This window comes from Pristiophorus japonicus, chromosome 5 (genome assembly GCF_044704955.1).
Source record: "Pristiophorus japonicus isolate sPriJap1 chromosome 5, sPriJap1.hap1, whole genome shotgun sequence".
In the NCBI taxonomy this organism is placed as follows: Eukaryota; Metazoa; Chordata; class Chondrichthyes; family Pristiophoridae; genus Pristiophorus; species Pristiophorus japonicus.
This window is the reverse complement of record NC_091981.1, coordinates 38,148,890-38,174,893: the sequence shown is the minus strand read 5'-3', so window position 1 is coordinate 38,174,893 and position 26,004 is coordinate 38,148,890. Positions and strand designations below refer to the sequence as shown.

Sequence of the window (26,004 nt, the reverse complement as noted above, 5' to 3'; positions counted from 1 at the left end):
CAGGTCTGCATCTATCCCTAGCCACCAAATGTATGACCTGGCAATTGCCTTCATTATGACAATGCCCGGGTGCTCATTGTGGAGTTCTCGGATGAACGCCTCTCTGCCCATCTGGGGCATGACTACTCGGTTTCCCCATAGTAGGCAATCGGCCTGAATCGAGAGTTCATCCTTGCGCCTGTGAAATGGTTTAAATTCCTCAGGGCATGCCTCGTACGTGGCTGCCCAGTCCCCATTTAGGACACATTTCTTGACTAAAGACAGTAGCGAGTCTGTATTTGTCCAGACTTTAATCTGACGGGCTGTCACGGGTGAGCCTTCGCTTTCGAAAGCTTCAACGGCCATGACCATCTCAGCAGCATGCTCGGTTGCCCCTTCGGTGGTGGCTAGTGGGAGCTCGCTGAGTGCATCGGCGCAATTTTCAGTGCCCGGTCTGTGCCGAATTGTATAGTCATAGGCGGCTAACGTGAGTGCCCACCTCTGTATGCAGTCTGACGCATTTGCATTTATGGCCTTGTTGTCAGCCAAAAGATATGTTTGGGGTTTGTGATTTGTCTCCAGCTCAAATTTCCTGCCAAACAGGTACTGGTGCATTTTTTTTACTGCATATACACATGCAAGCGCTTCCTTTTCTACCATCCCGTAGCCCCTTTCTGCCTGGGACAGAATTCTGGAGGCATAAGCTACCGGCTGTAACTGACCCTTGGCATTAACATGCTGCAACACACACCCGACCCCATAGGACGACGCATCGCACGTTAAAACAAGTTTCTTACATGGGTCATATAGCGTTAACAGATTGTTGGAGCATAACAAATTGCGATTGCCGACAGTCACTGGCAAAATTATGCCTTCCCTCAGCAGGAGGTCCGATTCGCCTTCTATCTTTTCCCGCATCATGTACGGCACCTCTCTGGCCTTGTGGTGTACTGGCCTGGCATCTGGGTTTATATGAATCACTACCTTTGTCCCCATGAAAGTGCCAATGCTGGGTTGAAATAGTGAGTCAAATTTGTCCAGGACCTGTGAGCATGATATTTGCTCCACAGAAGAAATTGCATTGACATCGCCCCTTTTCCAGTTCATGACACCAAGCCAACTCCTCCCCAGCAGTGCGGGACCGCCGCCCAGGACAATTCGGAATGGCATCCTGTTCTCCGAATCTTTGTGGGTCACGACTACCGTGGCACTGCCAAGCACCAGAATGGTCTCCTTTGTATATGTCCGTAGCTGTGCGTCAATCAGCACTAATTTTGGCCTCCTGGCCTTGGACCACCACAACTTGTCGAACTGTTTGATACTCATCAGGGACTGGCTGGCCCCCGTGTCTAGCTCCATTGATACTGGGATGCCATTGAGGAACACTTTCATCATTATTGGTGGCGTCCTGGTGTATGAACTGTATATGTGCTCCACATGAACTCACTGAACTTCAGCTTCCAGCGATTTCCCCCAGTGTCCATTTGGCCTCTTAGGGCTTACATTGGGCCTGTCCTCCTCGTACATCAACCTGGCTGCAGGCTTCCTGCATATACACGCCAAGTGACCGCTGACGTTGCAGCTTCTGCAGGTATATTGCTGATACTTGCAAGCTCTGGCTGTGGCCTCCACACCTCCAACATGAACCGTTGTTGGAAACAAAAGGTCCATTACCAGTCGATCGTCTCTGACTGTCTCTGTAATTGTCCTTAAACGCACCGTTGACAGGTGATGATGGCCCCATTCCTGGCCGCATTGTCCCTTGCGATGACATGAATCGCCGTTCAGCTGGCCATTGTCTCGGTTGAATTCCCCCTTTGGGTTCGACTACATGCTCGGGCATATCCGATTGCCCCTGTCTTCCTGGAGAACTGTGTGCCGCTGTGTGTTAACAATGTTGACTCCCTGTCCATTTGCTGCATTTAAACCATGATTTTTGTCAAAACATCATTCTGGTCTCTTCCTCCCCTGAGATGAATGTCTGGGCCTTCAAAGCCGCCATTTCCAGCGTCAAGTCTTTGGTCTCAATCAGTTTCCTGAAAACCCCAGCGTGCCCGATGCCCTCAATAAAAAAGTCTCGCAGTATCTCCGCTCTGCATGCATCTGGGAACTTACATAGGCAGGCCGTAGGTCTGCCACGAAGTCTGGAAAGCTTTGCCCTTCTCGCTGCCAGTGCGTGTAAAACCGTTGTCTCGCACTGTGCATGCTGCTCGCCAGTTTGAAGTGTTCCCCGAGCACTTACTGAGCTTGTCTGCCGGTTTCTCTGGTGCTAGAAGGTCCTTCATCAGGGAGTAGGTCCTGGATCCACAAACCGTCAGGAGATGACCCCTGCGTTTGTCGGCCGAATCTTGTCCCAGCCATTCCTTAGTGACGAAACTTTGCTGAAGTCTCTCAATAAAATCGTCCCAATCATCACCAACACAGCACCCCTCGTCTGTGCTGCCAGTGGCCATGCTCACATGGTTTAAAACCCAGTTTCTTGTCGCCAATAATATGTTCTCATTATACAGTACAAATGCACACGAGGCCCGTACCAGAGAGAAGGTCACTCTGTGACCAGTAACCTTTATTAGCCAGCACTGAAGTGGAGAAGATGGCTGGAGCTTCCCCTTTTATACCTGAAAGTCCAGGTTAGGTGTGTCTCCCACAAGTTCACCATCTAGCGGTCAGTGTTCTCACGGTGTACAACATAGGTCAGTTGAAACATGGATTACAATGACAGTTGAATACATGACAATCTCTGTGTTTCTCCCTGTGTTTCTTCCTGTATTTCTCCCTGTGTTTCTCCTTGAGTTTTTCCCCGTGTTTCTCCCCGAGTTTCTCCCCGAGTTTCTCCCCGTGTTTCTCCCCGTGTTTCTCACCGTGTTTCTCACCGTGTTTCTCCCTGTGTTTCTCCCTGTGTTTCTCCCCATGTTTCTCCCCGTGTTTTTCCCTGTGTTTCTCTCTGCGTTTCTTCCAACCACAGAGAGTTGTTGATGTCAATTAATTCGATATATTCAAGAGAGCATTAGATATGGCCCTTGTGGCTAAAGGGATCAAGAAGTATGGAGACAAAGCTGGAAAGGGGTACAGAGGGAATGATCAGCCATGATCTTATTGAATGGTGGTGCAGGCTCGAGGGGCAAATGGCTGACTCCTGCTACTATTTTCTATGCTTCTATGATTCTCCCTGCATTTCTCCCGGTGTTCTCCTCCTGTTTCTCCCCATGTTTCTCCCTGTGTTTCTCCCTGTGTTTCTCCCTGTGTTTCTCGCTGTGCTTCTCTCTCTGTTTCTTTCTGCATTTCTCTCTGCATTTCTCTCTGTGATTCTCCCTGTGGTTCTCTCTGTGTTTCTCGCTGTGTTTCTCACTGTGTTTCTCTGTGTTTCTCTCTGTGTTTCTCTCTGTGTTTCTCTCTGTGTTTCTCCCTATGTTTCTCTCTGTGTTTTGCTCTGTGTTTCTCCCTGAGTTTCTCCCTGTGTTTCTCTCTGTGTTTCTCTCTGTGTTTCTCTCTGTGTTTCTCTCTGTGTTTCTCCCTGAGTTTCTCCCTGTGTTTCTCTCTGTGTTTCTCCCTGTGTTTCTCTCTGTGTTTCTCTCTGTGTTTCTCTCTGTGTTTCTCGCTGTGCTTCTCGCTGTGCTTCTCGCTGTGCTTCTCTCTCTGTTTCTTTCTGCACTTCTCTCTGCATTTCTCTCTTGATTCTCGATGTGGTTCTCGCTGTGTTTCTCTCTGTGTTTCTCCCTGTGTTTCTCCCTGGTTTTTCCCTGTGTTTCTCCCTGAGTTTCTCCCTGTGATTCTCCCTGAGTTTCTCCCTGTGTTTCTCCCTGTGTTTCTCTCTGTGTTTCTCCCTGTGTTTCTCCTTGAGTTTCTCCCTGTGTTTCTCTCTGTGTTTCTCTCTCTGTTTCCCCCTCTGGTTCTCTCTGTGTTTCTCGCTGTGTTTCTCGCTGTGTTTCTCTCTGTGTTTCTCTCTCTGTTTCCATCAGTGTTTTCCCTGTGTTTCTCCCTTAATTTCACCCTGTGGTTCTCTCTGTGGTTCTCTCTGTGTTTCTCTCTGTGTTTCTCTCTGTGTTTCTCCCTGAGTTTCTCCCTGTGTTTCTCTCTGTGTTTCTCTCTGTGTTTCTCTCTGTGTTTCTCCCTGTGTTTCTCCCTGTGTTTCTCCCTGTGTTTCTCCTTGAGTTTCTCCCTGTGTTTCTCTCTGTGTTTCTCTCCGTGTTTCTCCCTGTGTTTCTCGCTGTGTTTCTCTCTGTGTTTCTTCTTCTGCCAATCCCTGTGTTTCTCTCTGTGTTTCTCTCTGTGTTTCTCCTGTGTTTCTCCTGTGTTTCTCCCTGTGTTTCTCCCTGTGTTTCTCTCTGTGTTTCTCTCTGTGTTTCTCTCTGTGTTTCTCTCTGTGTTTCTCTCTGTGTTTCTCTCTGTGTTTCTCTCTGTATCTCCCAGTGTTTCTCTCTGTGTTTCTCGCTGTGGTTCTCGCTGTGTTTCTCTCTGTGTTTCTCTCTGTGTTTCTCTCTGTGTTTCTCTCTGTTTCCCCCTGTATTTCTTTCTGTGTTTCTCTCTATGTTTCTCCATGTGTTTCTCTCTGTGTTTCTCCCCGTGTATTTCTGTGTGGTTCTCCCTTTTTCTCTTGTGTTTCTCTCTCGTTTCTCTCTGTGGTTCTCGCTGTGGTTCTCGCTGTGTTTCTCGCTGTGTTTCTCTCTGTGTTTCTCTCTGTGTTTCTCTCTGTTTCCCCCTGTATTTCTTTCTGTGTTTCTCTCTATGTTTCTCTCTGTGTTTCTCTCTGTGTTTCTCCCTGTGTTTCTCTCTGTGGTTCTCCCTTTTTCTCTTGTGTTTCTCTCTCGTTTCTCTCTGTGTTTCTCCCTGTGGTTCTCTCTGTGTTTCTCGCTGTGTTTCTTGCTGTGTTTCTCGCTGTGTTTCTCTCTGTGTTTCTCTCTGTGTTTTGTCTCTGTTTCCCCCTGTATTTCTTTCTGTGTTTCTCTCTATGTTTCTCCATGTGTTTCTCTCTGTGTTTCTCTCTGTGTTTCTCCCCGTGTATTTCTGTCTGGTTCTCCCTTTTTCTCTCTGTGTTTCTCTCCATGTTTCTCCATGTGTTTCTCTCTGTGTTTCTCTCTGTGTTTCTCCCCGTGTATTTCTGTCTGGTTCTCCCTTTTGCTCTCTGTGTTTCTCTCTGCATTTCTCTCTCTCTTTCCCCCTCTGGTTCTCTCTGTGTTTCTCGCTGTGTTTCTCGCTGTGTTTCTCGCTGTGTTTCTCTCTGTGTTTCTCCCTGTGTTTCTCGCTGTGTTTCTCTCTGTGTTTCTCCCTGTGTTTCTCTCTGTGTTTCTCTCTCTGCTTCCATCTGTGTTTTCCCTGTGTTTCTCCCTTAATTTCACCCTGTGGTTCTCTCTGTGTTTCTCTCTATGTTTCTCTCTGAGTTTCTCCCTGAGTTTCTCCCTGAGTTTCTCCCTGTGTTTCTCCCTGTGTTTCTCCCTGTGTTTCTCCCTGTGTTTCTCCCTGTGTTTCTCCCTGTGTTTCTCCTTGAGTTTCTCCCTGTGTTTCTCTCTCTGTTTCTTTCTCTGTTTCTCTCTCTGTTTTTCACTGTGTTTCTCTCTGTGTTTCTCTCTGTGTTTCTCCTTCTGCCACTCCCTGTGTTTCTCTCTGTGTTTCTCTCCGTGTTTCTCCCTGTGTTTCTCCCTATGTTTCTCCCTGTGTTTCTCGCTGTGTTTCTCTCTGTGTTTCTCCTTCTGCCAATCCCTGTGTTTCTCTCTGTGTTTCTCTCTGTGTTTCTCCCTGTGTTTCTCCCTGTGTTTCTCCCTGTGTTTCTCTCTGTGTTTCTCTGTGTGTTTCTCTCTGTATCTCCCTGTGTTTCTCTCTGTGTTTCTCTCTGTGTTTCTCCCCGTGTTTCTCGCCGTGTTTCTCCCTGTGTTTCTCCCTGTGTTTCTCCCTGTGTTTCTCTCTCTGTTTCTCTCTCCGTTTCTCTCTCTGGGTTTCCCTCTGTGTTTACCTCTGTGTTTCTCCCTGTGTTTCTCCCTGTGTTTCTCCCTGTGTTTCTCCCTGTGTTTCTCACTGTGTTTCTCACTGTGTTTCTCCTTCTGCCATTCCCTGTGTTTCTCTCTGTGTTTCTCTCTGTGTTTCTCTCTGTGTTTTCCCCTGTGTTTCTCCCTATGTGTCTCCCTGTGTTTCTCCCTGTGTTTCTCTCTGTGTTTCTCTCTGTGTTTCTCTCTGTGTTTCTCTCTGTTTCTCCCTGTGTTTCTCTCTGTGTTTCTCTCTGTGTTTCTCCCTGTGTTTCTCGCTGTGGTTCTCCCTTTTTCTCTCTGTATTTCTCTCTGTGTTTCTCTCTCTGTTTCTCTCTGTGTTTCTCTCCGTGTTTCTCCCTGTGTTTCTCGCTGTGTTTCTCTCTGTGTTTCTCCTTCTGCCAATCCCTGTGTTTCTCTCTGTGTTTCTCTCTGTGTTTCTCTCTGTGTTTCTCTCTGTGTTTCTCTCTGTGTTTCGCGCTGTGTTTCTCCCAGTGTTTCTCCCCATGTTTCTCCCTGTATTTCATGCAGTGTTTCTCGCTGTGTTTCTCTCTATGTTTCTCCCTGTGTTTCTCCCTTTGTTACTCCCTGTGTTTCTCCCTGTGTTTCTCCCTGTGTTTCTCCCTGTGTTTCTCCCTGTGTTTCTCCCTGTGTTTCTCCCTGTGTTTCTCCCTGTGTTTCTCTCTGTGTTTCTCTCTGTGTTTCTCGCTGTGTTTCCCCCCGCGTTTCTCTCTGTGTTTCTCTCTGTTTCTCCCTGTATTCCTCTCTGTGTTTCTCCCCGTGTTTCTCCCCGTGTTTCTCTCAGTGTGTCTCTCAGTGTTTCTCCCTGTGTTTCTCCCTGTGTTTCTCTCTGTGTTTCTCTCTCTGTTTCTCTCTCTGTTTCTCCCTGTGTTTCTCGCTGTGTTTCTCCCCATGTTTCTCTCTGTGTTTCTCTCTGTGTTTCTCTCTCTCTTTCTCTCTTTGTTTCTCTCTGTGTTTCTCCTTCTGCCACTCCCTGTGTTTCTACCTGTGTTTCTCGCTGTGTTTCTCTCTGTGTTTCTCCTTCTGCCAATCCCGTGTTTTTCCCTGTGTTTCTCTCTGTGTTTCTCTCTGTGTTTCTCTCTGTGTTTCTCTCTGTGCTTCTCTCTGTGTTTCTCCCTGTGTTTCTCTCTGTGTTTCTCTCTGTGTTTCTCTCTGTGTTTCTCTCTGTGTTTCTCTCTGTGTTTCTCTCTGTGTTTCTCTCTGTGTTTCTCTCTGTGTTTCTCTCTGTGTTTCTCTCTGTGTTTCTCTATGTGCTTCTCTCTGTGTTTCTCCCTGTGTTTCTCCCTGTGTTACTCCCTGTGTTTATTCCTGTGTTTATCCCTGTGTTCCTTTGTTTCCCGCTATCTTTCTCCCTGTGCCCCTCCCTAACTTTCTCTCTGCCTTTCTCTCTGCATTTGTCTTCGCCTAAGAAGCCTCTGACGGTGATGTCGGAGCAAGAGGTCGAGTGCCAACACAGCTTCCATGAAATGAGATAAATGTTGTGATCTCAATTCTGCCCTCACTGATACAAGGGAATAGTTAGAAGGCAGAGCAGTCCTTGACGTTAAAATCTGTCCACCAGCCGCTCTGCCTATGTGTTCGCAAGCTGCAAAGAGAAATGGGCAACAACCTTTTTTTCAAGATTGCGCCTTTAAATAGCGCTTCTCCAGCCGGCTCCTGACTCCAACTCGTCAGCTGAAGTTGTCGTCACTTCGAGGCGGTAAGTGAGGGGGTGCAGTCGAATTTCATTTCCGGGATGGTAACGGGTCGCTGCGCTCGGCGATGACGTCATCATCGCCGGACGCAGCCAAGCGGCACTTCTGGCAGTTGTGAGGCGCTACCTCGTGTGATTCCACACAAATCCGTGGTGGGTGCTGTTCTCGCTGTACCAGGTCAAAAAACCTTTTGCGACCCGTTAGCGCCTGTTGTTGTTGAATAACAACAGATGCTCTGTACATAATTCCCAGTTTACATGTTCTCTGGCTCCTTATTGCCTCCCGAGGAGACTATCGAAATAGTGTCCAATTTTAGTAATTATAAGATGAATTATATTGTGATGAACTAACACAGTTATGGTTTGCCGATGCCCCAATCTCGAGCCCAATTTTAAACTGGGGCTTGCGGGGGACGAGGTCGGCAGTGCAAAACTGACAAATTCGTCGTGTGTAACAAATGGTCGCCATCTTAACCTCCCAGTCACATCGGGATGTTAGATGTTTAGTAATTACAAAATTCCCTTTGTTTCCAAGTGCGGTGCTCCATTTAAAGATTTCAGATTTAACTATTTTCACATCAGAAGACAGTTCAAATTTAGTTTTGCCACAGTGTCATGTATTTTTCCATAGAGGGGGTAAGTCAAATTATTTATCTAAAATAACAACACTAATACTGGCCTTTCTTTTTGCACAGGGAGATAATGGAAATGCTGGGAAGACAGGTCGTGCAGGAGATCCAGGAATCCAAGGAGCACAGGTAGTTGCCTTTAATGACCAATGTTGAACATTAACTCTGCAGAAGCTGACTGTTTCATTGGTTTTCATAGAATCATAGAAGTTTACATCACAGAAGGAGGCCTTTTCGGCCCATCGTGTCCGTGCTGGCCAACAAGAGGCTATCCAGACTAATCCCACTTTCCAGCTCTAGATCCATAACCCTGCAGGTTACGGCACTTCAGGTGTACATCCAAGTACTTTTTAAATGTGGTGAGAGTTTCTGCCTCTACTACCCTTTCAGGCAGTGTGTTCCAGACCCCTACAACCCTCTACATGAAGAAATTTCCCCTCAAATTCCCTCTAAACCTTCTATCAATCACTTAAAATTTATGCCCCTTGGTTGTTGACCCCTCTTCTAAGGAAAATAGGCTTTTTCTATCCACTATATCTTGGCCCCTCATAATTTTATACACCTCAATGAGGTCTCCCCTCAGCCTCCTCTGTTCAAAGGAAAACAAACACAGCCTATCCAATCTGTCCTCATTGCTAAGATTCTCCACTCCCGGCAGCATCCTCGTAAATCTCCTCTGTACCCTCTCCAGTGCAATCACGTCCTTCCTGTAATGCGGTGACCAGAACTGCATGCAGTACTCCAGCTGTGGCCTAACCAGTGTTTCATACAGTTCAAGCATAACGCCCCTGCTCTTGTATTCTATACCTTGGCTAATAAAGGCAAGCATTCCGTTTGCCTTTCTACCTGGCCTGCTACATTCAGGGATCTGTGGAAATGCACACCAAGGTCCCTTTGTTCCTCTACACTTCTCAGTATCCTACCATTTAATGTGTATTCCCTCTCCTTGTTAGCCCTCCCCAAATGCATTAACTCACACTTCTCTAGATTAAATTCAATTTGCCACTGTTCTGCCCACCTGACCAGTTGATTGATATCTTCCTGCAGTCCGCAGCTTTCTTCTTCATTATCAACCACACAGCCAATTTTAGTATCATCTGCAAACTTCTTAATCATATCCCCTATATGCACGTCTAGATCATTGATGTATATCACAAAAAGCAAGGGACCTAGTACTGAGCCCTGCGGAACCCCACTGGAAAAAGCCTTCCAGTCACAAAAACACTTATCAACCATTACCCTTTGCTTCCTGCCTCTGAGCCAATTTTGGATTCAACTTGCCACTTAGCTCTTGATCCCATGGGCTTTTACTTTTGTGACCAATCTGCCATGTGAGACCTTATCAAAAGCTTTGCTAAATTCCATATACACGACATCATACGCTTTGCCCTCATCGATCCTCCAGGTTACCTCCTCGAAAAATTAAATCAAGTTAGTCAGACATAACCTTCCCTTAACAAATCCGTCCTGATTATCCTCAATTAATCCATGTCTTTCTAAGTGAAGATTTATCCTGTCCTTCAGGATTTTTTCCAATAATTTTCCCACCACTGAAGTTAGGCTGACTGGTCTGTAATTACTCGGTCTGTTCCTTTCTCCCTTCTTAAACAAAGGTACCACATTAGCAGTCCTTCAGTCCTCTGGCACCACACCTGAAGTCAGAGAGGATTGGAAAATGATGGTCAAAGCGTTTGCTATTTCCTCTTTTGCTTCGTTTAATAGCCTGGAATACATTTCATCCGGGCCTGGGGACTTATCCACTTTCAAAGCTGCTGAATCCCTTAATACCTCCTCTCTCGCTATGTTTATTTCATCTAATATTTCACATTCCTCCTCCTCATTTTATTGCATTCTGCAGTTTTATTATCGTTTCAAAGAATTAATTCAAGTTAAAAATAACACCAAGATTTGAAAAGCACAGCAAACTTCTGTAGGCTTTCTATTTTTGTTTTATTTATTAGGTAAATGTGTGTATTTGCCTGTATATGTCTGTGTGTGGCGGTGTCTGTGTGCATGTGTGCATTTATGCGCGTGTGTGTGTCTGTGGGTGCGTGTGTGCATTCAAGTGTGGCTGTCTGTCTGTGTGTGTGTGGCGTTATCAAATTGAGGATAAGCTCAGTGATGAGTCTGACAATTCTCCTGTTCTCAATTTTCTCGAAGAGGGCCAAAAAAGTAAGTAATATTGAGATGGGTTCCTTGTTTGAATAAGAGTGCCCCACAAGAAAAACGAAAGCCCGGGTTCCCTCCCCCAACTACATCACTATTTACCTGACTGCCGGGAACTGTTCCTGTGTGACCTGCTGTTGCTCACCCAATTTCTGCCCCCTGGCCTCAAGTCATTAATGCCGGGTTCGGATGCAAATCAGGCCTGTTATATTTAAATGAAGCCTGGGAGTTAAGATAGTCCACATTTTACGTTGGTTAGCTTGCCACTCTGCACACTGTCCGCAGATACTGGGCCGTAAATTGCAGCCTCTCCGGGTGCATACGATGTGTACACGCGCACGAAGATGCCTCGCAATTGCCGATTTTCACCGCGCAATGTGCATGCGCCAAGAACCAGTTCCAACACATCCCCAGGAGAAGAACATTTGCGAACAGAGATTTGGGCTATTTGCCCAACTCCTGCCCAGCCAATATCCTTCAAACTCTTACACCTGGTAAAAGCACTGTTGGAAAATGATCACCAATGCATCCACTATTTCTATGGCCACTTCCTTAAGTATTCTAGGATGCAGACTATCAGGCCCCGGGGATTTATCGGCCTTCAATCCCATCAATTTACCTAACACAATTTCCCGCTTTATAAGAATATCCTTCAGTTCTTCCTTCTCACTAGACCCTCGGTCCCCTAGTATTTGAGAAAGGTTATTTGTGTCTTCCTTCATGAAATCACATCGCCCATTCCACATTGCTGACCTAAGGCAGAGTGGAAAATCGCACAAATAAAAATGGGCCTTGTACCAGCGAGCACTAACGCTGAGGCATCCTACATCACTGGAACAAGGCTCATTTTTTTCAGCAATGGCCATTAAGGTAAGTTTATTTTACCTCTATTCAAATATATGTAAAACATTTCAAAAGAATACATTTTTGTCTAAATAATTTAAGTAAATTCAATTTCAATTAATTTTAAATATGTGACCTTGCTTTCTTATTAATTTAAAATGTTTGTGATTTTTGGGGTATCCCCATTCACAGTAATGGTGATCTCTGCACTAACGGAGATCACCAATACTGTGAATGGGGATACTCCATTTTCATTGGTTGGTGCAGCCCATGTGATCACAGACTGCACATACGCTCCTGGAATACTTAAGCCCCTAATCTGGTCTGCGAATGGAGGCATCGAGGCCTCAGACCGCATGTCTGCAGGCTAGACTTTCCACTAGGTGGCCATTGCTGAAAAAAATGGGCCTTGTTCCAGTGATGTAGGATGCCTCAGCATTAGTGCTCGCTGGTACAAGGCCGTTTTTTATTTGTGCGATTTTCCACTCTGCCTTAGGTCGGCAATGTGGAATGGGCGATGTGATTTCACGAAGGAAGACACAAATAACCTTTCTCAAATACTAGGGCACCGAGGGTCTAGTGAGAAGGAAGAAATGAAGGATATTCTTATAAAGCGGGAAATTGTGTTAGGTAAATTGATGGGATTGAAGGCCGATAAATCCCCGGGGCCTGATAGTCTGCATCCCAGAGTACTTAAGGAAGTGGCCATAGAAATAGTGAATGCATTGGTGATCATTTTCCAACAGTCTATCGACTCTGGATCAGTTCTTATGGACTGGAGGGTAGCTAATGTAACACCACTGTTTAAAAAAGGAGGGAGAGAGAAAACAGGTAATTATAGACCGGTTAGCCTGACATCAATAGTGGGGAAAATGTTGGAATCAGTTATTAAAGATGAAATAGCAGCGCATTTGGAAAGCAGTGACAGGATCGGTCCAAGTCAGCATGGATTTATGAAAGGGAAATCATGCTTGACAAATGTTCTGGAATTTTTTGAGGATGTAACCAGTAGAGTGGACAAGGGAGAACCAGTGGATGTGGTGTATTTGGACTTTCAAAAGGCTTTTGACAAGGTCCCATACAAGAGATTGGTGTGCAAAATCGAAGCACATGATATTGGGGGTAATGTACTGACGTGGATAGAGAACTGTTTGGCAGACAGGAAGCAGAGAGTCGAGATAAACAGGTCCTTTTCAGAATGGCAGGCAGTGACTAGTGGGGTGCCGCAGGGCTCAGTGCTGGGACCACAGCTCTTTACAATATACATTAATGATTTAGATGAAGGAATTGAGTGTAATATCTCCAAGTTTGCAGATGACACGAAACTGGGTGGCGGTGTGAGCTGTGAGGAGGATGCTAAAAGACTTCAGGGTGAATTGGACATGTTAGGTGAGTGGGCCAATGCATGGCAGATGCAGTATAATGTGGATAAATGTGAGGTTATCCACTTTGGGGGCAAAAACACAAAGGCAGAATATTATCTGAATGGCGGCAGATTAGGAAAGGGGGTGGTGCAACAAGACCTGGGTGTCATGGTTCATCAGTCATTGAAGGTTGGCATGCAGGTACAGCAGGCGGTGAAGAAGGCAAATGGTATGTTGGCCTTCATAGCTAGGGGATTTGAGTATAGGAGCAGGGAGATCTTACTACAGTTGTACAGGCCCTTGGTGAGGCCTCACCTGGAATATTGTGTTCAGTTTTGGTCTCCTAATCTGAGGAAGGACATTCTTGCTATTGGGGGAGTGCAGCGAAGGTTCACCAGAACGATTCCCGGGATGGCGGGATTGACATATGAGGAGAGACTGGATCAACTGGGCCTTGATACACTGGAGTTTAGAAGGATGAGAGGGGATCTCATAGAAACTTATAAGATTCTGACGGGACTGGACAGGTTAGATGCGGGAAGAATGTTTCTGATGTTGGGGAAGTGCAGAACCAGGGGACACAGTCTTAGGATAAGGGGTAGGCCATTTCGGACTGAGATGAGGAGAAACTTCGTCACTCAGAGAGTTGTTAACCTGTGGAATTCCCTACCGCAGAAAGTTGTTGATGCCAGTTCATTGGATATATTCAAGAGGGAGTTAGATATGGCCCTTATGGCTAAAGGGATCAAGGGGTATGGAGAGAAAGCAGGAAAGGGGTACTGAGGGAATGATCAGCCATGATCTTATTGAATGGTAGTGCAGGCTCGAAGGGCCGAATGGCCTACTCCTGCACCTATTTTCTATGTTTCTATGTTTCTATGTTTTCAGCGATGTCATGATCGCCCAAAGAATGAGGAAGGCCAAAGCTTCCCTAGCAACGGCATTCTGAGCATGTCTGGGGCTGGGGGGGGTGTTTCGGCTGACTGGATTTCCCGCGTTTCGGGAGGTCAGGGGTCATCCACACATGCGCAGAAGGCAGAGGGAGGGGCTAGAGAGAGAGAGAGAGAGGAGATTGAGAGATAGGAGGAAAACAGTGTGAGTAAAGGGGATAGTTGATAATCAAATTGTGTTTACAGAGCAATAAAATAATTTTCATAATCTAAATTTGAATTTAAATTTAATATTATTATAAAATATAATATTAAAAATGTCAGAAATAGAAGCTGAGAGGAAAAGGGCGAAGCCTTTTAGTGACGAGGCTCATGAGGCCCTGGTGAATGTGGTCCAGTCCTGGTGGGACGATTTGACTCGGGGTGTACACTGCAAGCCCCCACCCCGTGTTTATAGGAAATTATGGGCGGAGATTGCTGCGGTGGTGTCCTCGGCATCCCGTGAGGCGAGGGGATCTGACCAGTGATGAAAACACTAGACTAGCTTGGTGGCTGCAGCAAGAGTAAGTTGCATTTTATATTTTATGTTTTACTGCTTATATTTTATATTTTATATTTTACTGATACATGCAAATTTTTACTAGAGCAATGAATCTCCTGCATTGCATGTAATTCTTTAATGTTTTAGTTAAACCATTTTAACAGTAAATTGCAAATAATAATTTAAAAATTAATATGTAATGTTTTACTTTTGCATGTAACTTATTTTATAGCAATGAATGTCCTGCATTTAATTCAACTTGGACATTCTATATTGTATTAAATAACAACCCTTGACCGAAGTTGTTTGTCATTCTTACATGCTGCTGGTTCACATAACACATTTAACATTTTAAACTGGTGTGACGTCAAGATATGACCTAGTTCAGTAGCTTATGCTATGCCATGCCATGCTCTTTTTTCATTTGCAGAAGAAGATATCGATCAATAATGCCGAGCAAAGGCGGACGGGGGGCGGCATTGCTGAGCTGCAGCCCTTGAGCAAGATTGAGGAGCATGCGGCCTCGCTGGTTGGCCGTGAAAGCCGTTCGGCCACCACCCGTGGTCTGGCTGAGCCCAGCCATGCGTCTTGTGAGTAATTTGTCATTTGTCACACTGTATTAAAAACAGTATTAAAAACTTAAATATGTAACTGATCTAATATCCTGTAATTAAAATGCAAAATGCAATATACTTGTAATGTGCTTATGATGTACTAAGGCTGTCATGTCAGTTCATACATGCATAAGAAACCGGGCATATGAAGCAAGGATTGCAGCAGTTACAGCTTTCTGGGGTAGTGAAAAGTATTGATATGTAACGTCTCTTGACAATGTTCATCGTTATGTTCTAATGACCTGTGTAAAAATGTCATCGTGTGTGTTTTTAAGGTAAACCTGATACACTGGTAGAGGTGCAGTCGGCACCAGGACCGTTACCATCCGCTTCGGTGGAGCAGGAGGAACCTGATGCAGAGCTTGAGGCAGATCTATTTCCTCGCATGGAGTATGAGGAGCAAGAGCAGGAGGATGAGGAGGAGCTGGAACTCCAGCATGAGGAGGCTGTTGATGTGAGGGGAATGAACCTGCGATCATCTCAATTGAGAGCGATGAGGCACCGGGACCAAGCGGTGTGCAGCTGGTGACACCAAGGTGCGACATATTGCACTCACCGATCCCACGGAGGTCGGGTCAGCGAGGTGAGCAATCGCCTACCTCGGATGGGCAGACGGAGTGCTTGCTCTCCATGTGCAGGGAGACGATCGCGATAGGTCGCGAGCTTATCCAGGGGTTCAATCAGTTCTCCACAAACTGGAGCCAGTTCTCCACGACCTTCTCCAACTTGTCTATCAATCTAACGGATTTAGCACGACAGACCTTGGAGAGGATCAGAGAGCAAACCGCCGCAACCAATGCCCTTCGGCATGCGTTGCTGGCTGGACACAACGCTGCACCCAAGGTGTCGTGTCGGCTCAGAGTGTGACTCCGAGCACTCAAGCGAATACGGTGGATACAGTTCCCCCTGACTCGGAAGATGAGCCTCAGGCTTCGCCTTCCACTCCCGTCACCTCCACCGCGGCAGGAAGTCTTGCCATTGCCCACTGCACACCAGCTTCTTCTCGGTCTGCGGAGACCAAAACAGGCAGGTGGTGTTAAAACACGGGGTGGGAAAGGACCTGGAGGGAAACGTGGCCGCAGGTAGGGAGGGGGCTTGGTTTTTCAAATTCATTGTTAATTTTTTTAAAGTTCGTTCATTCATTATTGTTTGGGGTGGCGGTGGGAAGGTGGGTTGCGGTGGGGTGGAGGGTATTGATAAAATATTTTGAATAATTCGTTTGGTTAAATAAAACTTTTTATTGAGATTAACAATTGTTGGTGCCTTCCCTCATAGTTACGTTAAGCATAACATTTTAACAATTGTTCTGCATTAGTTGAACATTGTATTATTGTTACAAAAGTTTACTTAACGTAAGCATTAATGAGCATGCCAGGCCACTGCAGGCAAGGCAGAAACGTAACTCTACACAAATGCAACTTTTGCTTAACTATAAATGTAAATATAAATGTGACTATCCACAATGAAAGGTCATGAAAAGCGTTTGTAAATGAGCTGCTGACGCAACAGCTTAGCAGCCGCGTAACTACCACTGGGCTCTGGTCTTTGTTGGGGGGCGGGGCGGGGGGGTGGTACCGGGGCTAGATCGCCAGGCTGATTGCCCTCCCATAGGTCCTCACCGGCCTCTTCTTCCTCCTCTTCATCCTCGCCGGCTAGCTCTTCCGTCTCCCCTTCTTCTGGAGATGGACCTGCAGCCGGATCTGGCATTACTTGTCCTCTCCTTATAGCTAGGTTATGCAACATGCAACACACCACAATAAACTCAGTAACCTGGTCAGGGTGGTACTGTAGGCTGCCACCAGAATAATCCAGGCATCTGAAGCGCTGCTTTAGGACTCCAATTGTCTTTTCGACTATATTGCGTATCGCTATGTGGCTTTCATTGTAACCTTTCTCTGCTTCAGTGACGGAATTACGCAGTGGGGTCATCAGCCAGCTTTCAAGTCCATATCCCTTATCCCCCAGCATCCAACTGTGACCTTCTGGCTGATTGAGAAACAGGTCAGGGATGGCACTCTCACATAGGATCTACGCATCATGGATGCTGCCAGGAAATGTAGCATTTACTGTCATGATTATTTGTTTGTGGTCGACAACAAGCTGCACATTTAGGGGGTGGAATCCCTTTCTGTTACGAAACACCTCCGTGTTCTTTAAGGGGACTTTCAGGGCAATGTGCGTGCAGTCTATTGCTCCCTGCACCTTGGGTAAGTCTGCTATTCTGGAGAAACCCAAAGCCCTCTCGGTCTATGCCTCCCTGGTCATAGGGAAGCTTATAAAGTCCATTCTGCGAGCACATTGGTGCACATTGGTACCAACAATATAGGTAAAAAACGAGACGAATTTAACAAGCGAGGAGCTAAATTAAAAAGTAGGACCTCAAAAGTAGTAATCTCTGGATTGCTACTAGTGCCACATGCTAGTCAGAGTAGGAATCGCAGGATAGCTCAGATGAATACGTGGTTGAGCAGTGGTGCAGCAGGGAGGGATTCAAATTCCTGGGGCATTGGAACCGGTTCTGGGGGAGGTGGAACCAGTACAAACCGGACGGTCTGCACTTAGTCAGGACCGGAACCAATGTCCGAGGAGGAGTGTTTGCTAGTGCTGTTGGGGAGGAGTTAAACTAACATGGCAGGGGGATGGGAACCAATGCAGGGAGGCAGAGGGAAACAAAATGGACACAGAAGCAAAAGACAGAAAGAAGATGAGTAAAAGTGGAGGGCAGAGAAACCCAAGGCAAAAAACAAAAAGGGCCACTTTGCAGCAAAATTCTAAAGGGTCAAAGTGTGTTAAAAAGGCAAGCCTGATGGCTCTGTGCCTCAATGCGAGGAGTATTCGGAATAAGGTGGACGAATTAACTGTGCAGTTAATGGATACGATGTGGTTGGCATCACGGAGACTGGGAACTCAACATCCAAGGGTATTTAACATTTAGGAAAGATAGACAGAAAGGAAAAGGAGACGGGGTGGCGTTGCTGGTTAAAGAGGAAACTAATGCAATTGTAAGGAAATACATTAGCTTGGATGATGTGGAATCGGTATGGGTGGAGCTACAGAATACCAAAGGGCAGAAAACGCTAGTGGGAGTTGTGTACAGACCTCCAAACAGTAGTAGTGATGTTGGGGAGGGCATCAAACAGGAAATTAGGGGTGTATGCAATAAAGGTGCAGCAGTTATCATGGGTGACTTTAATATGCATATAGATTGGGCTAACAAAACTGGAAACAATACGGTGGAGGAAGATTTCCTGGAGTGCATAAGGGATGGTTTTCTAGACCAATATGTCGAGGAATCAACTCGGGGAGAGGCCATCTTAGACTGGGTGTTGTGTAATGAGAGAGGATTAATTAGCAATCTCGTTGTGCGAGGCCCCTTGGGGAAGAGTGACCATAATATGGTGGAATTCTACATTAGGATGGAGAATGAAACAGTTAATACAGAGACCATGGTCCAGAACTTAAAGAAGGGTAACTTTGAAGGTATGAGGCGTGAATTGGCTTGGATAGATTGGCAAATGATACTTAAGGGGTTGACAGTGGATGGGCAATGGCAGACATTTAGAGACCGCATAGATGAACTACAACAATTGTACATCCCTGTCTGGCGTAAAAATAAAAAAGGGAAGGTGGCTCAACCGTGGCTTTCAAGGGAAATCAGGGATAGTATTAAAGCCAAGGAAGTGGCATACAATTGGCCAGAAATAGCAGCGAACCCGGAGACTGGGAGAAATTTAGAACTCAGCAGAGGAGGACAAACGGTTTGATCAGGGCAGAGAAAATGGAGTACGAGAGGAAGCTTGCAGGGAACAATAAAATGGGCAGCAATAGCTTCTATAGATATGCAAAGAGAAAAAGGTTAGTAAAGACAAACGTAGGCCCCCTGCAATCAGAATCAGGTGACATCATAACTGGGAACAAAGAAATGGCAAACCAATTGAACAAGTACTTTGGTTCGGTATTCACTAAGGAGGACACAAACCACCTTCCGTATATAAAAGGGGTCAGAGGGTCTCATAAGAAGGTGGAACTGAGGGAAATCATTATTAGTCGGGAAATTGTGTTGGGGAAATTGATGGGATTGAAGGCCGATAAATCCCCAGGGCCTGGTGGCCTTGGAAATAGCAGATGCATTGACAGTCATTTTCCAACATTCCATAGACTCTGGATCAGTTCCTATGGAGTGGAGGGTAGCCAATGTAACTCCACTTTTTAAAAAAGGAGGGAGAGAGAAAACAGGGAATTAAAGACCGGTCAGCCTGACATCGGCAGTGGGTAAAATGATGGAATCAATTATTAAGGATGTCATAGCAGCGCATTTGGAAAGAGGTGACATGATAGGCCCAAGTCAGCATGGATTTGTGAAAGGGAAATCATGCTTGACAAACCTTCTGGACTTTTTTGAGGATGTTTCCAGTAGAGTGGACAAGGGAGAACCAGTTGATGTGATGTATTTGGACTTTCAGAAGGCTTTTGACAAAGTCCCACACAAGAGATTAATGTGAAAAGTTAAAGCACATGGGATTGGGGGTAGTGTGCTGATGTGGATTGAGAACTGGTTGGCAGACAGGAAGCAAAGAGTAGGAGTAAATGGATACTTTTCAGAATGGCAGGCAGTGACTAGTGGGGTGCCGCAAGGTTCTGTGCTGGGGCCCCAGCTGTTTACATTGTACATTAATGATTTAGACGAGGGGATTAAATGTAGTATCTCCAAATTTGCGGATGACACTAAGTTGGGTGGCGGTGTGAGCTGCGAGGAGGATGCTATGAGGCTGCAGAGTGACTTGGATAGGTTAGGTGAGTGGGCAAATGCATGGCAGATGAAGTATAATGTGGATAAATGTGAGGTTATCCACTTTGGTGGTAAAAACAGAGAGCCAGACTATTATCTGAATGGTGACAAATTAGGAAAAGGGGAAGTGAAACGAGACCTGGGTGGCATGGTACATCAGTCATTGAAGGTTGGCATGCAGGTACAGCAGGCGGTTAAGAAAGCAAATGGCATGTTGGCCTTCATAGCGAGGGGATTTGAGTACAGGGGCAGGGAGGTGTTGCTACAGTTGTACAGGGCCTTGGTGAGGCCACACCTGGAGTATTGTGTACAGTTTTGGTCTCCTAACTTGAGGAAGGACATTCTTGCTATTGAGGGAGTGCAGCGAAGGTTCACCAGACTGATTCCCGGGATGGCGGGACTGACATATCAAGAAAGACTAGATCAACTGGGCTTGTATTCACTGGAGTTCAGAAGAATGAGAGGGGATCTAATAAAAACGTTTAAAATTCTGACAGGTTTAGACAGGTTAGATGCAGGAAGAATGTTCCCAATGTTGGGGAAGTCCAGAACCAGGGGTCACAGTCTTCGGATAAGGGGAAAGCCATTTAGGACCGAGATGAGGAGAAACTTCTTTACCCAGAGATTGGTGAACCTGTGGAATTCTCTTCCACAGAAAGTTGTTGAGACCAATTCACTAAATATATTCAAAAAGGAGTTAGATGTAGTCCTTACTACGAGGGGGATCAAGGGGTATGGCAAGAAAGCAGGAATGGGGTACTGAAGTTGCATGTTCAGCCATGAACTCATTGAATAGCGGTGCATGCTCGAAGGGCTGAATGGCCTTCTCCTGCACCTATTTTCTATGTTTCTATCGATGTTTCTATGTTAAAGGGCTTCAGTCACCTGCTGAATACAGCAGCATGTGACACTTTAGGTCGGATATTGGCTCAGAAATTGTGGCCGGAAGCTTCCTGCGGGCAGACTCCTCCGATCGAAATTATTTTTTCGAAAGTACCTGGTGGTCCTGGGAGAACGTAGTGCTAGACTTTCCACTTCACATTGCCTAATCTATGGCCAATATATTGCCCAAAATGGACCTCTATCGTCCATTTTGAGGAAAAAGTGGAAACTAGGCCAGAAATAGCGCCGGAAAAATAAGGCCCCAAGTTTCGGCTCACTTCGCCGAACTGATCGCCGAGCTGATCGCCCACACGTGGCCCATCCCAAGTTTCAGCATATCGCCATCACAAGGCCAGCTGAAGCCTGAAAAGATCACGAAGCGTAGAAGGCTAGGGCTGCAGTAACCTTCACCTCAACGGACAGTGCGGTTCTGATGATGCTGGAAGGCTGAAGATCCCCTTTGATGAGCTGGCAAATCTCATCGATGACCTCCTTCCAGAAGCGCAGCCTCCTTAGACACGCGTTTTCAGACAAGTTGAGGTAAGATTGCGTTTCTTTGTACCTCCGTTGGCTGTACGCTCACCTCCTCTGTCTCTGTCTACGCATTTCTCCGCCACTTCTTTGATTGATCCTTTCAGAAACCAGCAGTTACGAGTAATGGTGCAGAAAGCATAGGCCCCATCACGATCAATAATTATTTTCAATTGCTATAAATGAAGTTTTCACTAAAGAATGTGAATCTATTAAAGTACTCTCTCTATACAAGCCCCAGTCTAACACTGTATACCAATCTCAGTCTAATACTCTCTCTATTCCAGCCCCAGTCTAACACTAGGCCCCCTTCACTTTAAATAATTATTTTCACTAGGTATAAATGAACTTTTCACCAAAAAATGCCTAATCCACTGGGCTACTATTCGCAAAATTAAATATAATTAAAAATCTGAGTGGACCTAGTTATACAGGACCCATAAATCACTCACAAGCATCTAAGCACGATTTTTTTGGCTGTCTCCCCCTTCCTCCAATCTTCAAAATGGCGCCCATAGTGCCCATTTTCTCCTGTAAAGCCCGCAAAAAGCAGCTGTTTCACAGCGATGTTTTCGGCCTTCCATCAGCCCAGCCTTGTGATGGCGATGTGCTGAAACTTGGGATGGGCCTTGTGTGGGCGATCAGCTCAGCGATTAGTTCAGCTAAGTGAGCCGAAACTTGGGGGCTTATTTTTCCGGTGCTATTTCTGGCTTAGTTTCCACTTTTTCAAAAAAATGGACAATAGAGGTCCATTTTGGGCGATATATGGGCCATAGATGGGCAATGTGAAGTGGAAAGTCTCGCCCTACGTTCCTCCGGGACCACCAGGTATTTTCGTAAAAGTAATTTCGATCGGAGGGGTCCGCCCGCAGGAAGCCTCCAACCGCAATTTCTGAGCCAATATCCGACCTAAAGTGTAGTTTTACAGTTTCAACCACATTTTAAAACATTTCTACATTTCAGCTTCATTTAAAAAAAAATCACCAAATATCATACTCACATGGATCACATCCTCAAGGCATGCCCAGTATCCAAATTTCATTTTAAACTATAACTAGTTTTCATTAGTGTTATAGTTTAACATCTATTCGTTGGCCGAAATTTTCTGGAGGTTCAGCAGACAGGATTGGTGGCAGGTCAGGTGGGAAATTTGATATTTTTGACAGCAGGTCCCGATGTTGGATCTGTCAGTGCTGAGCAGACCCAACACTCAGTGGCAGGCAACCCAATTCAGTTCATTGGTGGCTTGTTTAGAGCCACTTATAAATGATTTTCAGCTTACCTTTTGCATTTGACAGCTCATCCACGGGGTCCACGCCGGTCATGGACCACGTCTGTCAAGTTGAGGCTGGTGTTCAGTGGCCATTGAATCAGCTGATTGAGTTGACAGCTTCAAATGTAAGGTAAAAGCTCCCACCTTACAGATATATCTTCCCTCAGCTACAAGATGTTCCTCACTGAAATTCCACAACAGATTCATCATGCTGCAAGTCTTTATGCAAGTTTCCATCCAGTATGGCCTCATTACCTCTCTCACCATTGACAGATCACTTCTGTCATCTCTACTTCACCTGCCTTCTATTCCATCAACATGGGTGCCCTTTATACTCTCTCAACTTGGTCCTCAGAATCCCACCATGATCAGCTTCAACACCAGCAGCACAAGGCACACCAGCAGCACCAACAACAACACCAACCTTCTCCGTAATCAGCTAATGCTGCACAGGATACAGGGCATCAGCACCCAACCACATTGCTGCCTGGGAGACCAAGGATGGCCTCACCATGGGCAGATTTACTTCACTTGACGCTATACAGCCTGGCTGCCATATGATGTGCCAACGGCATAAAGCATCCCTACTGTAGGGAACGGTAGCACAGTGGTTATGTTACTAGCCTAGTAATCCAGTGGCTGGACTAACCATGGCAGCTGTGGAATTTAAATTCTATTAAATAAATCTGGACTAAACAGCTAGTGATGGTGACCATGAATACTACCGGATTGTCGTAAAAACCCATCTGGTTAACTAATGTACTTGAGGGAAGGAAATCTACCATCCTTACCTGGTCCTTACCCTATATGTCACTCCAGACCTATAGCACTGTGGTTGACTCTTAACTGCCCTCTGAAATGGCCCAGCAAGCCACTCAGTTATAAAGGCAATTGGGGATGAGCAATAAATGCTGACCTTGCCAGCAACGCCTACATCCCATGAACGATTTTTTTTTTAAAAGCAATGCCCAAGCCATTCCTTTCACACTCATGACTATTACAGTAGGTACCGTTATGTCTTACCATTCACTGCAACTCACTAAGTCACTTCCAAAGGTGCGCACAAATCTGTTCAAGGTGTTGAAAATAAAGATTTCAATGTTTGACACCATATTAACAGAAACTTTACATGAACATTGCGTAAAACACCTGTGGGCCTACCCTTGTGTGTTGTTAGTTGGTATGCTTGCACTAGGCTGAGGGTGAGTGTGAGGGGTGGCTAGTGAGATGGGCATGTGATAATGTAGATAGAGAGGGATGGGTGGAGATCCTAGGTAAGTTGATGTGAGTAGTGATGTGCAGGATTAAAGTAGGGAAGGCAGAGTAATGGGGATGTGATGAGAGGCACAGTAGGATGAGGTTGAGTGTGGCTTTGTACAAATGTTTCGTGATCCACTGAGATCATTAAAACATTTACACCACTGCACCCAGGTCCTCCTGACCACATCTTGCATGTGCCCTCCTCTCCAATGTGCAACAAGGCTGTGTTGATCTCCTGGGGAAGTCTCTTCCGCCCATGGGAAGGGAAGAGAACCACCCTGCATGCTGTGACTCCCTCAATAAGCATCTGGATGGGGTCATGGGAGAACATAGTTGCAGCCCGGCCTCTCTGTGCTGTGATTGTCATTGTTTGCAGCATCCCAATGCTGTATAACACTGACAGAACAACTGTCAAATTACATTTGGACATGGTCCCTTTAAGGAAACTGGCAAGTGATGCGTCATTAAATGATGTCACCAGACCCACTTCCTCTAATTGGCCGGCAAATGCGCTGGACAGGCTTAACAAGCCCCATCAAGGGAAATTCATTTCACAGAGCAGGATGGAGCCAGCAGTGGGGCTGGGACCCGCCACACACCCGCCGAGGTTAGCAAATACCCGACTATTGTATTTTTTTGAAATTTACCATAAAGTGGAACCAAGATGGGAGCCAAAAAAATATGTGGCATAATTTTAATTGATTGTCCTTCGCCCTTCTTTTTTATATTTTTTGCGAGATCATGCTGCTTGATTCATTATTTTCACATGTTCTTAGTAACTTCTCATTGTCAGTTTTTCCACCGAGTTTCCTCAAATTTTCAATAATTCCTCACCACTTTGAATGTTGAGCCGAGTGTGAGAGGTGTGGCTCACCAAACACAAGGAAAAGGAGATGAAGGAATATGGGAGCAGTAGGTTTCTGTAACTTGGAGTATTTTCTCAGGGGCTGGTTGGGTTGAATGGCCTGTTTGCTTGCTGTAACTTCTGGTAACTGTTATTTTTTTTTATTCGTTCATGAGACGTGGGTGCCGCTGGCAACGCCAGCATTTATTGCCCATCCCTAATTGGCCTTGAGAAGGTAGTGGTGAGCCGCCTTCTTGAACCACTGCAGTCCGTGTGGTGAAGGTGCTCCCACAGTGGTATTAGGGATGGAGCTCCGGGATTTTGACCCAACAACGATGAAGGAAAGGCGATATACTTCCAAGTCAGGATAGTGTGTAACTTTCAGTCATCTTAACATCACTGAACTGAAAGGGTAGGCTTGTAAACAGCAAGTAAAATCTGCGAATGTCCATTTGACTCAGAACAAAAAGATTCTGAACTGTACTCTGAAGTCAAAATGAATAGGGGAGGAGGTTGCCATGATTAACATAGACATCAGCCAAATAAGAAAAACCAGAGCATTTTCAGAAAAAAACCCACCAAAAGCTCATTTCAACAATTCATGGTCCAGCTAGAGCGACTGTCAGGCTTGCTATACAAGAATAGGCCTCTGCAATAATATATATCCCAGATTTACAACATCGCATGTGCAACCCTGTGACTGAAAATCAGAGTGTGTGCAGAACAGGTTAATGTATTAAGCATTTTATCTGCAAAAATTTCAGCTGAAGGAATGTACAAAATTACACTTGAAGCCAACTTTTGGTCACTGCCTTGGTGCTATCTTGGTGCATGTCAGTCACAGCAAGCTGCTCCTCATTTATACTGGCTTCAAGTTGCAGATAAGAATCTTTCTTTCTTTTCTTTCTTTTATTGGCTGCTCTTGCTGACTATCTATTTTTGACTTGTACTTTTTTTGACCTTCGTGATTGGTGATTTTCATTTCAGCCTTTTACTTATTTAATGCAATACTTTATACTTGTTGCCTTGAAAAATGTGGTCTTTTTGCGGTAGATCAATGCACATTAAAGGTTGATATGATGGAACTAATAGGAAAGGAGAGGACAGGGTAGATAGAAGCAGATTGTGTGCAGTAGTTGAAGGGTGAAGAAAAAGGGGCCAAAGATAGAAGATTAAATGTGAGATTTAGAACAGAGGGAATTAACTTTTTCACACAGAGGGGCCGAAATTGCCCCATTTTTTAAGAGCCGCCACCATCTGAAAGAGACGGTAATGGTGCGGAAAGCACTCACCGCCTAGTCGGCGCAGAGTCGGCGACATTTCAGAAGTTGCCCTCGTGAATTTTCCTGGTGGAGAACGTCACCACCCCGCCCATGTTGTCGCCCCATCGGGCACACGTCAACCCCCTAACGATCGGCGACGACTCCATTTCCGCCCCGCGTGGGTAATTGCCCCGCGGGAGCGGATCGGCCGCCGGTCAGTGCCCCTGACAGCTTTCCCCAGGCGAGAAGCTTCCACTGGATGGGCGGCGCATCCACCCTTAAAGGGGAGAGCGCACTGCCGCGGCTGTCATTTTGTTTTAATTGTCGGCCGACTCCGAGGTCGGCCTGACAATGGCTGCCACGAGTTCGACCGGGCCATCAACAGACAGCCTAGCACCCCCTCTTGGGTACCGGGCTGCTGAAAAACTCCCTGGTGCCCCGGTGGGTGCCACTAATGTGGCTGCAG

The 26,004-nt window shown here is 45.9% G+C and overlaps 1 protein-coding gene across 1 annotated transcript in view; it reads left to right on the top strand.

Moving 5' to 3' along the window:
- The window catches only part of LOC139264067 (collagen alpha-6(VI) chain-like), a 170,911-nt gene that overhangs the window by 112,572 nt on the left and 32,335 nt on the right, over positions 1–26,004 (top strand). The window contains exon 21 of the mRNA XM_070880165.1: positions 8,346–8,408. Coding sequence (XP_070736266.1) covers positions 8,346–8,408 — 63 coding nt within the window. The remainder of the gene's footprint in view (positions 1–8,345; positions 8,409–26,004) is intronic.